Source organism: Trichosurus vulpecula, chromosome 7, assembly GCF_011100635.1.
Source record: "Trichosurus vulpecula isolate mTriVul1 chromosome 7, mTriVul1.pri, whole genome shotgun sequence".
In the NCBI taxonomy this organism is placed as follows: Eukaryota; Metazoa; Chordata; class Mammalia; order Diprotodontia; family Phalangeridae; genus Trichosurus; species Trichosurus vulpecula.
The window spans coordinates 114,604,728-114,621,330 of record NC_050579.1 but is presented as its reverse complement, the minus strand read 5'-3'; the positions used below and the strand labels follow the sequence as shown (position 1 = coordinate 114,621,330).

The window sequence follows — 16,603 nt, the reverse complement described above, 5'->3', positions numbered from 1 at the left end:
CTCCCACAACCACTTCATTCCCTTTACTATCATCATCTCTGTCTGCTAAAGATTCAGATATTTTAGGCAACATACATTTTTAGTTTGATTAACTTCATTCCTCCCCTTTGCCAGAACTTCATTGTTATAAACCATGAGGCACCCAACAGGAACTTCTCCATTTTCTAGGGCTTCTTTAGCCTGCAAAAAAAAAAATAAGGAAATTTGTGATGAAATATTCAAATTTGAAGCAACAATAATAACTAGGATTTATATTGCATTTCAAGGTTTACAAAGTGCTTTACATATCATAACTCATTTGATCTTCATAGCAATCCTGTGAGATAGGAGTTATCATTCCCATTTTATAGAAAACTGAGGTTGAGAGAGTAGTTCTAAAATAAAATACATATGTGAAATATACAAGGCTCCAGGAGTCTTTTATGAAACAGCATTATATCTATCTTTCCAAAATATACTTCTATCAGCAGTGTTTGGTACCTACCCTGAAAAATTCATAATCCAGGATCCATTCTGCCTCTGAAATACTGAATCTTCTTTTCCATGTGTTTATATGGCAGCTAGGTGGTACAGTGAATAGAGCATTGAAAGTGGAATCAGGAGGACCTGAGCTCAAATCCTGTCTCAAATACTTGCTAGCTTGTGACCCTGGTTAAGTCACTTAACTTTTGTCAGCCTTTGTAAAATGGAGGTAATAATAGAACCTACCTCCTAGGATTATTGTGAGGATCAAATAAAATAATATTTATAAAGTGTTTTGCAAACTTTAAAGTACTATATAAATGCTAGCTATAAGTATCAAACCCCTTTAAATGATTTTGCCCATCCAAATTACAATAAGCCTTTCAAAAATGAGACAAGACAGGAACTAAGTTTTGACATGCTTAGAATCATGCTTACAACAGGGCTTCCATTGTTAAAAAAAAAAAGGACTATGCTGGAATGAAATATTAATATGCTTGATGGTCTCACATCCTGCTCCAAAGTAACTGTGGTCATCAAACACTTAGTCTGAAAGGAGACGCAGCTAATGGTAATAAACTGAGCTTGCTCTTTCCAGCCTTTGCCCTGAGGTGGCAGAGGCTGTTTACAAAGGAAGTAACCTGTAGCTTTCAGGACTGTCTGAAATGCCTACCTTGTCTTAGTCCTATAATAATGGTCAAAGGAAGAATTTATGCAAACACACAAAAAAAGGAAAATGACAATTTGTGGAGGGAATGTTCCATGGGAAAACACATTAATGCACTGTTGGCAGAGGTATGAAATGGTATTGCCATTCTGGAAAATGGATTGTATACTCCAAAAGTCACTAAACTGTGCGTACTATCCTCTACCTCAGCTAGACCTCTATGGGGCCTATACCCCAAAATTATTAAAGAGGATAAGGGTACTATATACATAAGCATTTATAGTGGCTCTTTAGAGCACCCATAATCTGGGGAATGGCTGAACAAATTATGGAATATAAATATAATGAAGTATTATTTTAAATAAATTGAGCAGACTAAACATGCTAAGATATAAAGGTGAGGTGGAAGTACATTCTAGGCATGGGAGATAACCTCTGTAAAGTTATGAAAGAAAACAGAATGCAAAGTTCAGGGAAAAGTGAATACAGAATGTAGAAAGGGGATTAATGTGAAGTAAATCTGGAAGGATAGGCTGGAGCCAGTCTATGAGGGTCTTTAAATGTCAAGATAGAAAGATTGTATTTTACCTTAGAAGCAATAAAGATTTTTGGCCCTTCCTGATTCCCTCAATTGTTAGTCCTTCTCCCACCCCAAAATTATTTCATATTTATTTTATATAAAATTTGTATTTATCTGTATACATGTAATTTCCTTGCAGCAGAATATAAACTCCTTAAGGTCGGCTACAGCTTTGGTTTTAGTTTTGGTTTTTTGATCCCAGCAGCTAGCACTTCAATAATGACTCAGTGAACATTTGTTGAAATTGAGCTGATGATGATGCCTTCAACAAATATAGGAGAGAGTTTTGTTTTGAACATGCTGAGTTTGAAATGTCTATGGGAAAATAGAGTAGGGCTAACTAGTAGGTATTTGGCAATGTGGTTTATAGCTAAAGAGGAAGATTTAGGCTAGATATGGAGATTTGAGAGTCATCTGCATAGGGATGATAACTGAACTCACAGGAGTTTATGAAATTGTGAGAGAAAGGATATATAGAAAGAAGAAAGGAAAATCCAATAAAAAGTCTTTTGATAAACCCAGAAGTAGGGCACAGGAGATGGATGATGATTCTGCAAAGGAGAATAAGAAGATGCAGTGAGATGGGTAGGAGGAGAAACAGGGAACAGCAGTGCCCCAAAAGCCATGGGAAGAAGAACCTAGAGGAGAGAGTTAAATGAGGCAAAAACGGCAGAGGTAAAGAAGGGCAGTAAAAGTAAAGCTGTGCAATAGCAGCCATGGAAGAAGAAAACAAAAAGTAAAGAAGACTGAGTAGATATCATGAGAAACCTATGAAGTAAGGGCAGACAAATGGAAATTGCATAGGAATGAGAAGAAAACCAGGAAAGTACTAACAATTATAAAGGAATGTTGAATTCATATGTTATGTGTGTGTGTGTGTGTAGACTAGTAGATAAGTGGAACAATCTAAAGAAAAGGGAAATACTGAGAACAATAGGAATATTTTTGGTTCCAAGTGACCTTATACAAACATTATGCAATATTGTGCAAAATTAGCCCAGGAATACATGTGGCCAGATACATGCAAGAGCATGAAAAAGCTGAGCTGTGGGCACAATTTATGACTTCTAACTCGTTTCCCTCTTATGTAACAGAGCCTCTTATCAGAGAAGACTGCTGTTCCACAACTCAAGTACTTTCATGCTGAGACTTGGCTAGGATTTCCACCATAGTAAACACAGTGACTTTAATAATTAGGCATATAACTAGAGTTCGGATTTGGAGTGGGTCTAGTTTAAGAGACACAGGAAGGGGGAACGGATAGACTAGAAGGTTAGAAATAATGAGCAGGAAAAAAAGAGGCTGTTTGCCTATTAGAGAGCAACTAGAAACGAATATATGAAATGAGACAACGTGACTAGGATTATTTTGTAAAACAATCTCCTAAGGAGATTTAAATGCAATTGTGTGGGGCATTTCAAACATGATGAAAAAGAGAGGTAGGAAATTTAGAGCAAAGGTATGGGGGAAATGGGAACACAGATGAAGCCAAACCCACATAACACCATTCTGACTTGAGGCTTGTTCTAATGAAAAACTGCCAGAAGCACATCGCAAAGGTACATATTACGGAATACTACCACTTTATACACCTATAGCTTTGGGCAATTGGGGATGTGTATATTTTTTCTACCTCCTTACTTTTATTCTACTTCTCTCCTACTCTTCTATCTTTCTATCGCCTATCTTATCTCTCACTCATGTTTATATAGTACATCGATTATATTTTTTTTGTGATGCTATAGAGTGTTGTTGAAACTATAAAGAAAATATGGTAAATTTATAAAAGAACCAAGAAGACCATGATAATTTAAATGCCCAGTCCTCAGTGATTTTCCCAGGTTAGGTGTCTAAATATCTTACCTGGGCAGAGATGTGTGCACTAGGGTAAAAAGCCCGAAGTCCATGGAGAATACCGGGAACCACTACCCTGCTCCACACACTTTATAAAAAAGACACTAAACAAAGAGCATAAGCAAATAAGTTTGGAGGCAGGTGTGTGGATCTACGCCTTACTGTAGTGTTGAGATGGTCCTGAGCTCTCAAAGGCTTTGCCAATGAAGTACAAATTCTGGCAGGTCCTACCAAACTGGAAATGCCACAAGAATAAATCTGGTATTGTCCAAACATCAGCCTAAATAAGTTGAAAAGCTCACCATAAGGCTAGCTCTGCCCAGGAGGACACATCTTTTGGTCACAACAAATCTAGAAAACTATCTACTAAGTTATTCAATCTGTATCAGTGAAAGAGCATTCACATGAACAAAATTACAGATCCTTTAAGTATGGAAGATACAATATATCAGAGAGTATACATGGAGTACTGGAAAGAGTGCTACATTTGAAGTCAAAGTCAACAACCATTTATTAAGTGTTTACTTCCTTCCAAGTACTGTGCTAAGTTCTAGATACATAAAAACAAAGGGGAAATATTGTCCCTGTACTAAAGAAGTTCATATTCTAATGGAGGAGACAAATGCAAACAACATGGTACATACAAGAGATAGAGTAACCAGAAAGTAATCTCAGAGGAAAGGCACTAATGGTGATTAGGGTAATGGAGGGAACAGAAGAAAAAGCCTCCTACAGATGGTGAAATTTGAGCCAAATCTTGAAGGAAGCCAGGAGGCAATGGTGAGGACGGCCTGAATTCCAGAGGTCTAATTCTGGTTCTAATACTTGCCACCTATGTGACACTGGCTTAACCTCTAAGGGTCTCAAGTTCTTTGTCTGTAAAATGAGGGAGTTGGATCTGATGATTTCTTAGTTCCTTTCTAGCTCTAAGTCTGATAAGCCTATATAAGCTTTGCTAACAGGTTAAAAAATAATAATAACCTAGAAATGTTCTTGCTATTATTGTTCATTTGTTTTAATTGTGTCTGACTCTTCATGACCCCACTTGGGGTTTTCTTGGCAAAGATGCTAGAGTGGTTTGCCATTTACCTCTCTAGCTCATTTTACAAATGAGGAAACTGAGGCAAACAGGGCTAAGAGATTTGTTTCTTAAAGATCATGCTCTGGTTCTCGTGGATTGGCCAACAATAAGTCCCTACCCAAGCACCATTTGATGGTTATGATTTGGGCCCTGGCGGCTCAGAGAGAGTGTAAATAGTAATTGTTTCTTTTGGCCAGAAACCTTGAAGGTCTTCTCCTCACAGTTTGATTTTTTGGCAGGGGGAAGGGATTAAAGGGGCCATCCCTTGGTTCACTTCTTAAACAGCCCTAATCACTGAATGGGAATTGCCTCAGTCAAAGTGAGAACTTAGAAAGACAGCGGCTTAAAAAAGTGGAGGTCTCCCACTGCATTGCGGGCCATCTCCAGTTGTCTTGATCTATATCTGGCTGCAGGACCCAGATGGCTCCAGAAGACAAAGTGAGGCTGGTGACTTTGCACAGCCCTCCTTCACTTAAATCCAACTCCTTTGCAAGTCATGGCATCATCTTCCTGATATCATGGTCCTCTTCAAGAACAAAGGACAAACCACGCAACCACAACCAGGGTCACACAGCTAAGTATCTGAGGTTGAATTTGAACTCTTCCTGGCTCCAAGATCAGGACTCTATCCTGGTGCCACCTACCTGCCTGAAACTGTTCTTACCCACTTCTAAATTTTTTTCAATAATTCTTTTCAATATTATAACAACAGTCTTTTATGGTTGTATCTAATTATTTTTGCAAAGAAAGCAAAAGAGCTTAGCTAACAGTCAATAGTGCCAGCAATCATCTTTTTTAAATTATCATTATACTATATTATGGAAATGCTTATTTTATTCCACAAATTAAAAATAAATAAAAATTTTTAAAAGGTATTAACAGAATATGTGCAAGAAGGTTTGAATTTCACATATTTTGCCTTCTTAGCAGACACCTAGATTCAGTCAGCATTTCACACCATGACTTTCACTTTAATGAAAGTATAAAAGGTACAAGAGATTGGTTTACCCATTCACATTATTAAAATATGGTGGTGGAAACAATTCTTATTTCCCATACTAAGACTTAGAGCTGTTGAGTCAGCCTGTTAATTTGTATCTATGTCCTAAACAGGTGAAGTGAGTAGAATTAAGATTCCTGGAGCAGATTGACTCCCTGTTTGTATGTGTATCCCCAACATCTAGCAACATCTAGCACCTGGCACATAGTAGTCATTTAATAAAGATTGATTCATTAACTGCCGCGGACTGAATTGGATTTCATGTAGAAAACTGAACAATCCTTTTTAATAATCCTAACTTGTTCAGTGCCACAAAAGCCCATCTTTTTGGTACCAATAAGGTTCTGGTAATGCTGTATGGCTGCAAATCATGGAACATTAAAATTTCAGAAGAATCAAAATTACAATTAGGCAGAAGGGCAACAAAAAGATGCACAGTGAATATAAGTGGGCAGCATGTTATAACTTGTTCAAAGAAGGAGACAAAAGACATCTCAAGGATAATACTAGATAGCCAAGTTATGCATGGGGAATGAGAGACAAAAGAAGTTACAAATGCAATATGGGAACAGAGGTGTCAAACACTTCATCATCAAGCAGCATGCCACCCACAACATTCCACAACTGGGCCTGAACCAGATTAAAATGCAATTGGGAAATATCTAGTAAGATAAATAAAAATACAATCGAACATACTGTTAATATATGGTTCTCTAAGTCAATATGTGGCCCACAGGTATACAATCTAGTGGCCCTGTTTCTATCTGAGTTTGAACCTGCTGCTCTAGAACATCCATAACAGCTCACTATTGTTTACTGAAACAAATCTAAATTCTTAAAAGAAGCATTAAGGGCTTTCCACCTGAGCTTTCTCACCTACTTAAATTACTTGACATCTTAAAGTGGCTGCCAGTGAGCCAATCTGCAGCACTCCCAAGTACAAGTGGAACCAGATTAAAATGTAATTGGGAGATGTTTAACAAAATAAAGAAAAATACAGTAAAATATGGAAGTGTGAACTTGTGGTTTTCTGAGTTAACCAATATGTGGCTTACAGAGAGCCTGTTCTATTTGAGTTTGACACTAACACTCTAGAGCCTTGTCTCCAGGTAAGCTCAATTGTCTTGGCAAGAAGTGGACATGACAGGGGGCAGGAAAGCCTGCTGCCATTGCATTTTGGTTCCCCCCCCCACTCTACCTTTGTTCCTGGCACCTCTCTCCTTTTGCCACCTTTAGTCACGTCCTATTGCATTCACTTCTCACTGGCACAGTCCTGTCACTCTAGTTTCCAGTATTATGTCTCACTATTCTCTGACACTAAATCTTCTGCTTCAAGGTCACTTAACTAATCACTGTCCTCTTAACATGCCTCATATACTCCCACCTTATTTTTACCTTTTCATATGGCACTGACAGATGTCTCGGCATTTCTGAATCCTACTAGTCCTTCAAGTCCACAGGTTTTGTGAATCCTCCCGTGAACACATCAGCAGAACTCTTCCTGTTACAGAGTGTTAAAATGCCTATTGCCTGTAAGTCATACAGTAAAAATCCCATCTTGTATTAATATTTTTTGGTACAAATGTCTAGTCTCCCCAACTAAAGTTTAATATCTCTAAGAACAGAGATTAAGAAGCAGGATGGTGTAATGGATAGAAAGCTAGCTTTGAAGTCAGAAGGATGTGAATTCAAGTACTAACTGTGATGCCTACTGGTTTCAGTTAGTGACTTAACCCCTCACTTAACCAGCATATTATAGGGTGCCCAGCCTATAGTAGGTACTTAATAACTGCCTGCTGACTGACTCTTACAGTCCCAGGCAATTCTGTAACACTATAAATTGGAGAAAAGCCACTAACCTGCATTGGTAGTTTTCCTCCACCAGTAAAATCATTGCTCCAGATTCCCACCCTCCCTTCAAATAAGGTTAGAGATACTTCTTTTTGTTCCCATGATATTTAATTTAGTGGGAATTCAATACATAGTTGAATTTTTTAAAAATTATGTGTATATGTATGTAAATATAAACATATATGTGTATATATGTATATATCCATAACCATATATATGCATATTACGTATATGTGTATGTGTGTGTGTGTGTGTGTGTGTGTGTGTGTGTGTGTAAATATTCCAAACGTGTTGGTTTTGAATTTTGTTTAGAGACATTGATCACTGTTGGAGGGCTCAATGAAGAATTCATAATAGATTTGAAGAACTGGTAGGATTTAGAGAGGCAGAAAAGTTTAAATTCTATTTGGAGAGGTAAAAGTAAAGAACTGGGAATGTATGAGACATGTTGAAGGGATGGTGAATAGCATGTCAGTCTCCTTGGGACAGAGTTTATATAAGAGAATGCTGGGAGATAACTATAGCAACTGGGGCACATATACCCCGCTCCCCCTCTGCAACTGGCAGAGCAATCTACCCCAGGTTCAAAGTACTTGGTGAGTCAGTCTCCCCTAAAACTGTAGCTCATCCCCTACTGATGTATTCACATTTAATAGAGCACAAAATTTGCTCAAAGCCAAGGCATTTAATAAAATGACTAATGTAGAAAAAGTAGCAGCAAAACATCTGCCCTATAAACATGAGATGTACTCTTCTACAAATACATATAATATCAATGAGAGAATGGACATATGCAGTGAATGCACATGGAGAGGCACTGCCACACATCAGAAACATACGTGGCCAGAATACATGCATGGAAGAGCACATACACAGGGAATATATGTGGACAAGAAATATGCATGGAGAGACAACTTATAATGCTGACACTACAGTGGCACTGATGTTCTCAAGTGACATTATCACATTTCTCATAATGGCGCTCCTGGTCTTACTCTGTTTCAGGGAATGTCAAAGCTAGGATTTGAACCTAGGTCCTCTGACTCCAGGTCCCAAACTCTTTCCCCTATCTCATACTGCCTCTTAAATTCAATTTAATAAACATGTGTTGAATGCCTATTATTTCTAAATATTAAGTATTCATTAAGTACAATGAACCACATTTAAGAAGAAATCAACAATATCATCAAGCCAGAGTAAATTGAGAAGTGGGCATCCAGGATGATGAAAACACTTAAAACCCCACCATCCAAAGTATCAATTGAAGGAAAGGGTAATGTTAAGTCCGGAAGAGATTAGACTCAGTGATGATGATGAGAGCTTAATAGCTAGCTTCAGATATGTGAAGAGTAGTCATATGGACAAGGGATTAGATTTTTCTGCTTGGATATGATGGGAAGAACTGGTACCAAGAGACACAAGTTACAGGAATGAAGGGGTTTTTTGTTGTTGTTTTGTTTTACTCAATAGTACTACATAAAGTGCCCAATTACTGGAGATCATTTTCTTGGGAATGTTGTAGGCAGTGGTCATATATATTTTACTAAGTTGGTCATAGTATAGTGAAAAGAAAAGTAGATTTAGAACCAGAAGTGGGTTCAAATCCTAGCTCAGCTTTTTATGAGCTGTATGATTCTGAATCAGACCCTTAATTCTCTAGGCCTCAGTTTCCATAGCTATAAAATGATGGAATTGAATTAAATTATCTCTAGGGTCTTGTCCACCACTAAAACCCTATGACACTATAACTTCTGAAGTCCATTCTAATTCTGTTTCTACATCTGTAGTTTCTATGTCTGGCATGACAAAAGTGATCTCTTAAGAATCAGTCTGGGAATGGTAAGCAGGATGGAAAAGAGAGGAGAGTGAAATAAATAGTCCAGGTACAGAGCATAAGTTAATAAGGCATATACTAAGGCAACTGTGGAACTAAAAGAAAAGGACATTATAAAGGGAGCAAAAGTAAGGAAGGAATAAAAACTGACTTCAAATCTTCAAGCTTGAATAACATGGGAGAATTAAGGTATTGGTGGAAAAACAAACAAGAAGTCTACATAATAGGCTTACATTTCTGAATTATCCAGGGTTAGGTTATTCACATACTAAAATCCTTCTTTTGCCCTTTCCCTTTTTTTTTTTTTAGATCTTTATCCATTCCAAATGAATAACAGCTTACTTACTGCAGGTGCATGATCATTTTCAGGCAAACTTCTGATAAAAAAAATACTGGTAATTTATCAGGACTGGAATTTCCCCTTCATGCTCCCCAATTAGATTCATTTAATCTGTTGGCTCCAAAGCTGACCATATCTATGCAGCTAAAGTCATACTTAAGAGTCCTCAGGAAAATATATGTTTATAATTTATTATCAGCTAATTCTCTATATTCTGGGATTTCTTTTCCTTTAAGTTTAGGAAACCAGATAATTTATCACAAACTTCCTGACCTAAGTCCAAAAAAATATATTTGAACCTTTAGAAAAGCAATAGGCAAGCAAGACACAACCACTTGGTACAATGGTAGATAAACTGAGGGCCAGGACTTTATAATCCAGACAATATAACACTGATTATTTAAAACACTTAATACTGCTTGACCTAGCTACAGTGCATACTCAAACACTACCTGATTTCAAAGTAAGGACTGTTTTGATGAATTCTAAAATCTTTAGGCAAAAAAAAAAAAATGCTTAAAGAGAAAAAAAAAGGACTAACCCTTTCCTGTTCATGCAGAATACAAAATACAGAAACAGGTAAGGCTTCTAATTCTTTGCAACTAAGGTAACATTGGAGGTGAAAATAAACTTAAATTCTACTCCTAGAATTTCCTGAGATTTCAATTGGTAGTTAGGTTTCTTCTCCATTTCCACTCTAATAGCAGTGTGATATGAGAAAGAAATCAATATAACCTAGTCTGTAAGATACTGTAGCAATGCTTTACTTTTAAAAGATTGTTACTAATATGTGTAGGTTACTGAGGATATGATACTATAAAAATAGCTACAAGGAATTACAGAAATTAAAACTTTATTTTTGCCTCTGAAATCTATATGATACAAAAGATGAAATAAGGTAGATCAACAAATGTTATAATCATATATACGTAAACTTATTCACAGATACGTAATTTGTGTTTATGTATCAAGGAAAGCATCATGATGCTGATGACGATAACAAGGCATTTATATAGTGTAAAGTTTCTCTATGGAGAGAGTGAATTTTGAATTGTGTGCAAGAGATTATTTGTATACAGAGAGTGGTATAGGCACTAGAAAGAACAGAGAGATAACCTCAAATGGGGGCATTAAAAAAGAGTTTTGTTTGGAATAGAGAGTGGGCAAAGGGGACTAGAAAGAGGTCTAAGTTGTTAGACATAATGAAACAAATTGGCCAAAAGGATGTGAGTGGGGGAATTAGAAGTTAGTGAAGCATAGTGAAACAAACTGGCCAAAAGGATGTGAGTGGGGAAATTAGATGCTAGTGAAAAGAAGACTGATGTGCTTCAAGACATAATTAAGAAAGATGTTAGTGAAATCATTCAACGTAAACTGAAGATAGCCAACACTAACAGTATTGTTTTGGGACTGTAGGGGAGGAAAAGGAGGTAAGGAAGAACACCAAACACCTTTCATGCATATAATACTTTAAAAGTTAGAAAGCACTTTATTTATATACCTGTATATTGGATAGTGCAGATCTTATTCCTATTTACAAATGAGGAAATCAAGGCTCATACATAGGCTAAGTGATTTGCACTATGATTACCATATTAGAAAATGAAAGAGGTGGTCCTTGAACCCAGGACTTTCATTTCAAGATTCAGAGCTCTTTCTACTATACAATTTAAAATTATAACATAGGGGGGCGGAGCCAAGATGGCGGCTGGTAAGCACGGACTAGAGTGAGCTCCGTACCCGAGTCCCTCCAAAAACCTATAAAAATGGCTCTGAACCAGTTCTAGAGCGGCAGAACCCACGGAGCGGCGGAGGGAAGCAGGGCTCCAGCCCAGGACGGCCCGGATGGTCTCTGGGTGAGCTCTGTTCCACACGGAGCTGGGAGCTGGGAGCTGGGAGCTGGGGACGGAGTGGGGCAGAGCCCAGCCTGAGCGGCGTGGACGATCCAGACCGGAAGCCGGGTGGAGGGGGCCCCAGCGCCCTGAATACGTGAGCAGTTACCAGACCCCTCGACCCACAAACACCAAAGACTGCGGAGAAGGTTAGTGGGAAAAGCTGCAGGAGTGGAAGGAGTTCGCGGTTCGGCTTCCAGCCCCGGGGGCAGCGGAGGTGGGGCAGCTACAGCTGTTGTTACTTCCGGCTCCAGGCCCACCTGGTGGGGGGAATTAAGTGGCGGATCACAGCAGGGGTGCACAGCCTGCCGAAGATCTGAGCCCAGTCTGGACTGGGGGTCCTTGGGGCAAGGAGGAGTGCGGCTCTGACAGAGCTGGCACCTCCCCCCCAAACGTAGAACATAGAACTCTGTAATCTACAAGCAGTCATACCCCACTGAAAAGCTCAAGGGTCAAGTTAGTTGGTTGGGAATATGGCCAGGACGCGAAAACGCGCCCAGATTCAGTCTCAGACTTTGGATTCTTTCTTTGGTGACAAAGAAGACCAAAACATACAGCCTAAAGAAGACAGCAAAGTCATAGAGCCTACAACCAAAGCCTCCAAGAAAAACATGAACTGGCCCCAGACCATAGAAGAACTCAAAAAGGATTTGGAAAAGCAAGTTAGAGAAGTAGAGGAAAAATTGGGAAGAGAAATAAGAAGGATGCGAGAAAACCATGAAAAACAAGTCAATGACTTGCTAAAGGAGACCCAAAAAAATACTGAAAAATACACTGAAGAAAACAACACCTTACAAAATAGACTAACTCAAATGGCAAAAGAGCTCCAAAAAGCCAATGAGGAGAAGAATTCCTTGAAAGGCAGAATTAGCCAAATGGAAAAGGAGGTCCAAAAGACCACTGAAGAAAATACTACTTTAAAAATTAGATTGGAGCAAGTGGAAGCTAGTGACTTTATGAGAAATCAGGATATTATAAAACAGAACCAGAGGAATGAAAAAATGGAAGACAATGTGAAATATCTCCTTGGAAAAACCACTGACCTGGAAAATAGATCCAGGAGAGATAATTTAAAAATTATTGGACTACCTGAAAGCCATGATCAAAAAAAGAGCCTAGATACCATCTTTCAGGAAATTATCAAGGAGAACTGCCCTGATATTCTAGAGCCACAGGGCAAAATAGAAATTGAAAGAATCCATCGATCGCCTCCGCAAATAGATCCCAAAAAGAAATCTCCTAGGAATATTGTTGCCAAATTCCAGAGCTCCCAGATCAAGGAGAAAATACTGCAAGCAGCCAGAAAGAAACAATTTGAATATTGTGGAAACCCAATCAGAATAACCCAAGACCTGGCAGCTTCTACATTAAGAGATCGAAGGGCGTGGAATGCGATATTCCGGAGGTCAATGGAGCTAGGATTAAAACAAAGAATCACCTACCCAGCAAAACTGAGTATCATGTTCCAAGGCAAAATATGGACTTTCAATAAAATGGAGGACTTTCAAGCTTTCTCAGTGAAAAGACCAGAACTGAATAGAAAATTTGACTTTCAAACACAAGAATCAAGAGAAGCATGAAAAGGTAATCAAGAAACGGAAATTGCAAGGGACTTACTAAAGTTGAACTGTTTTGTTTACATTCCTACATGGAAAGATGATGAGTATGATTCATGAGACCTCAGTATTAGGGTAGTTGAAGGGAATATGCATATATATATGCATATATATATGTTTATGTATATATATAAGTGAATGTGTATGTATGCATGTATCTATGTGTATATGTATGTATGTGTATGTATGTGTATATATATATATATATGTAAAAGAAAGAGAGCAGACACAGGGTGAGTTGAGGATGAAGGGAAGATAGCTAAAAGAAATAAAATGAAATTAAGGGATGAGAGAGTAACTTACTGAGAGAGGGAGATAGGGAGAGATAGAATGGGGTGGATTATCTCCCATAAAGGTGGCAAGAGGAAGCAGTTCTAGGAGAGGAGGGGAGTGGGCAGGTGAGGGGGGAATGAGTGAACCTTGCTCTCATCAGATTTGGCCTGAGGGGGAATACCATACATACTCAGTTGGGTATCTTACCCCACAGGAAAGAAGAGGGAGGAAGATAAAAAAAAAAAATAAAAGGCAGGGGGATGATGGAGTGGAGGGCAGATGGGGGTGGAGGTAATCAAAACAAACACTTTGGAAAGGGGACAGGGTCAAGGAAGAAAATTCAATAAAGCGGGATGGGTTGGGAAGGAGCAAAATGTGGTTAGCCTTTCACAACATGAATATTGTGGAAGGGTTATACATAATAATACATGTGTGGCCTAGGTTGAATTGCTCAACTTCTTAGGGAGGGTGGGTGGGAAGGGAAGAGGGAAGGGAATTTGGAACTCAAAGTTTTAAAATCAGATGTTCAAAAACAAAAAAAGTTTTTGTATGCAACTAAAAAATAAGATACACAGGCAATGGGGCGTAGAAATTTATCTTGCCCTACAAGAAAGGAAGGCAAAAGGGGATGAGAGGGGAGGGGGGTGATAGAGGGGAGGGCTGACTGGGGAACAGGGCAACCAGAATATACGCCATCTTGGAGTGAGGGGGGAGGGCAGAAATGGGGAGAAAATTTGTAATTCAAACTGTTGTGAAAATCAATGCTGAAAACCAAATATGTTAAATAAATAAATTGCATTAAAAAAAAAATAAAATAAAATTATAACATATTTATACAAGCTGTCATGTGAAATCTGCCAATATCTGCTGTTTAAATTTTTACAGCCAATGTTTCTGATAAAGGCCTCATTTCTAAAATATACATAGTACTGAGTCAAATTATAAGAATACAAGTCATTCACCAAGTGATAAATGGTCAAAGGATAAGAATAGGTAGTTTGCAGATGAAGAAATTAAAGCTATCTATAATCATATGAAAAAAATGCTCTAAATCACTATTGATTAGAGAAATGCACATTAAAACAACTCTGAGGTACCATCGCACACCTATCAGACTGGCTGACATGGAAGAAAAAGAAAATGATAAATATTGGAGAAGATGTGGAAAATTAGAACACTAATGCACTGTTGGTGGAGTTGTAAACTGATCCAACCATTCTGGAGAATGATTTGGTTGCCAAAGGGCAACCAAACTGTGAATACCTTTTGATCCAGCAATACCACTACTAGGTCTATATCCCAAAGAGATCATAAAAAAGGGAAAAGGACCCACATGTACAAAAATACTTAAAGCAGCTCTTTTTGTAGTGGCAAAGAATTGGAAATTGAGGGGATACCCATCAACTGAGGAACGGCTGAATAAGTTATGGTATACGAATGCAATGAAATGCCATTGTGCTACAAGAAATGATGAGCAGGCTGATTTCAGAAAAAACCTGGAAAGATTTATATGAATTGCTACTGAGTGAAGCGAACAGAATCAGGAGAACATTGTACATAGCAACAGCAACACTGTGCTATGATTAACTCTAATAGACTTAGCTCTTCTCAGTAATACCATGATCCAAGACAATTCCAAAAGACTCATGATGTAAAATGCTATCCACATCCAGAGGAAGTACTACAGAGTCTGAATGCAGATCTAAGCACACTATTTTCACTTTTGTTGTTGTTTCTTTCTCGTGGCTTTTGCCTTTTGTTCTGATTCTTCTTTCACAACATGACCAATGTGGAAATATGCTTGACATGATTGTACATGTATAACCTATAACAGATTGCTTGCTGTCTTGGGGAGAGGAGAGAAAGGAAAAAATCTGGAACTCAAAATTTTACAAACATGAATTTTTACATGGAATTGGAATCTTTACATGGAATTGGAAAAAAATAAAATACTATTACGGAAAAAATATCTGCTATTTAAAACTACGAATCAGGACACTGAAATGACTGGAAAACAAAAGAACACAAAAACTACAATAAAACAAAGACAACAGTCTAGTACAATAGAAAGAACACTGGCTCTGGAATCAGAGGATCTGGGTTCAAATCTTGCCTCTGATACTTAACTGAGTGACCTTAGGAGAGACAGTTAACCTCCCTAGGTTTCAGTTTTCACAACTGTAAAATGAAGGCATTGTCCTAGATGGACTTTTAGTTCTTTCTAGTAATTAATAATCATTGATTAAACACTTTGCCAGGCACTGCAATGGAAATTCAAAGAAAGTCAAAAAATAATCCTTGGCCTCAAGGAGGGCATATTCTAGTCTGGGATACAGGATAGAAACTGGATCTATGATTTCATTGATATAGGAAACGCCTATTGAGAAACAGTCTTAGAGAGTAGCGACTTGGTTAGAGGCAGTCAGCCAATATGTCAGATGCAGGATTTAAATTTTTGTATTTTATTTTTGTGTCCAATTACTTGTAATAACAATTTTTAACATTCTTTTTTAAAATTTTTGATTTCAAAATTCTCTCCCTCTTCTTTGAGAAGGCAAGCAGTCATGCAAAATGTAATTCCATATTAACCATGTTTTGAAAGGAAACATTGACCAAAAAACCAAAACAACCCAAGCCCAAGAAAAATGAAATAAAAAAAAAAGTATGCTTGGATGTGCATTCAGACTCCATTAGTTCTTTCTCTAGAGGCAGATAGCATTTTTCATCATAAGTCCTTTAGAATTATCTTGGATCACTGTATTGCTGAGAATAGCTAAGTCACTTACAATTCATCATCATACAATACTGCTATTAGTGTTCTGCTCACTTTCCTTTTTATCAGTTCATATAAGTCTTCCCAGGTTTTTCTGAAATCATCCTGCTTGTCACTTCTTATAGTACAATCATATACCACAACTTGTTCAGCTGTTTCCCAATGGATGAGCATCCCTTCAATTTCCAATTCTTTGCCACCACAAAAAGAGCTACTATAAATATTTTTATACATATACCTCCTTTTCCCTTTTTTTTGGGGTGGGGATATCTCTTTAGGATACAGACCTAGCAGTGGTATTGCTGGGTCACAGGGTATGCATAGTTTCATAGCCCTCTGGGTACAGTTCCAAATTGTTCTCCAGAATGGCTGGATCACTT

The 16,603-nt window shown here is 38.0% G+C and overlaps 1 protein-coding gene across 1 annotated transcript in view; it reads right to left on the bottom strand.

Annotated features, from left to right (window-relative positions):
• ADAT2 (adenosine deaminase tRNA specific 2) overlaps positions 1–16,603 on the bottom strand; it is a gene marked incomplete at its 5' end in the record, with an annotated part of 40,221 nt that overhangs the window by 21,603 nt on the left and 2,015 nt on the right. Inside the window, 1 exon segment of the mRNA XM_036768226.1 lies at positions 76–180. Coding sequence (XP_036624121.1) covers positions 76–180 — 105 coding nt within the window.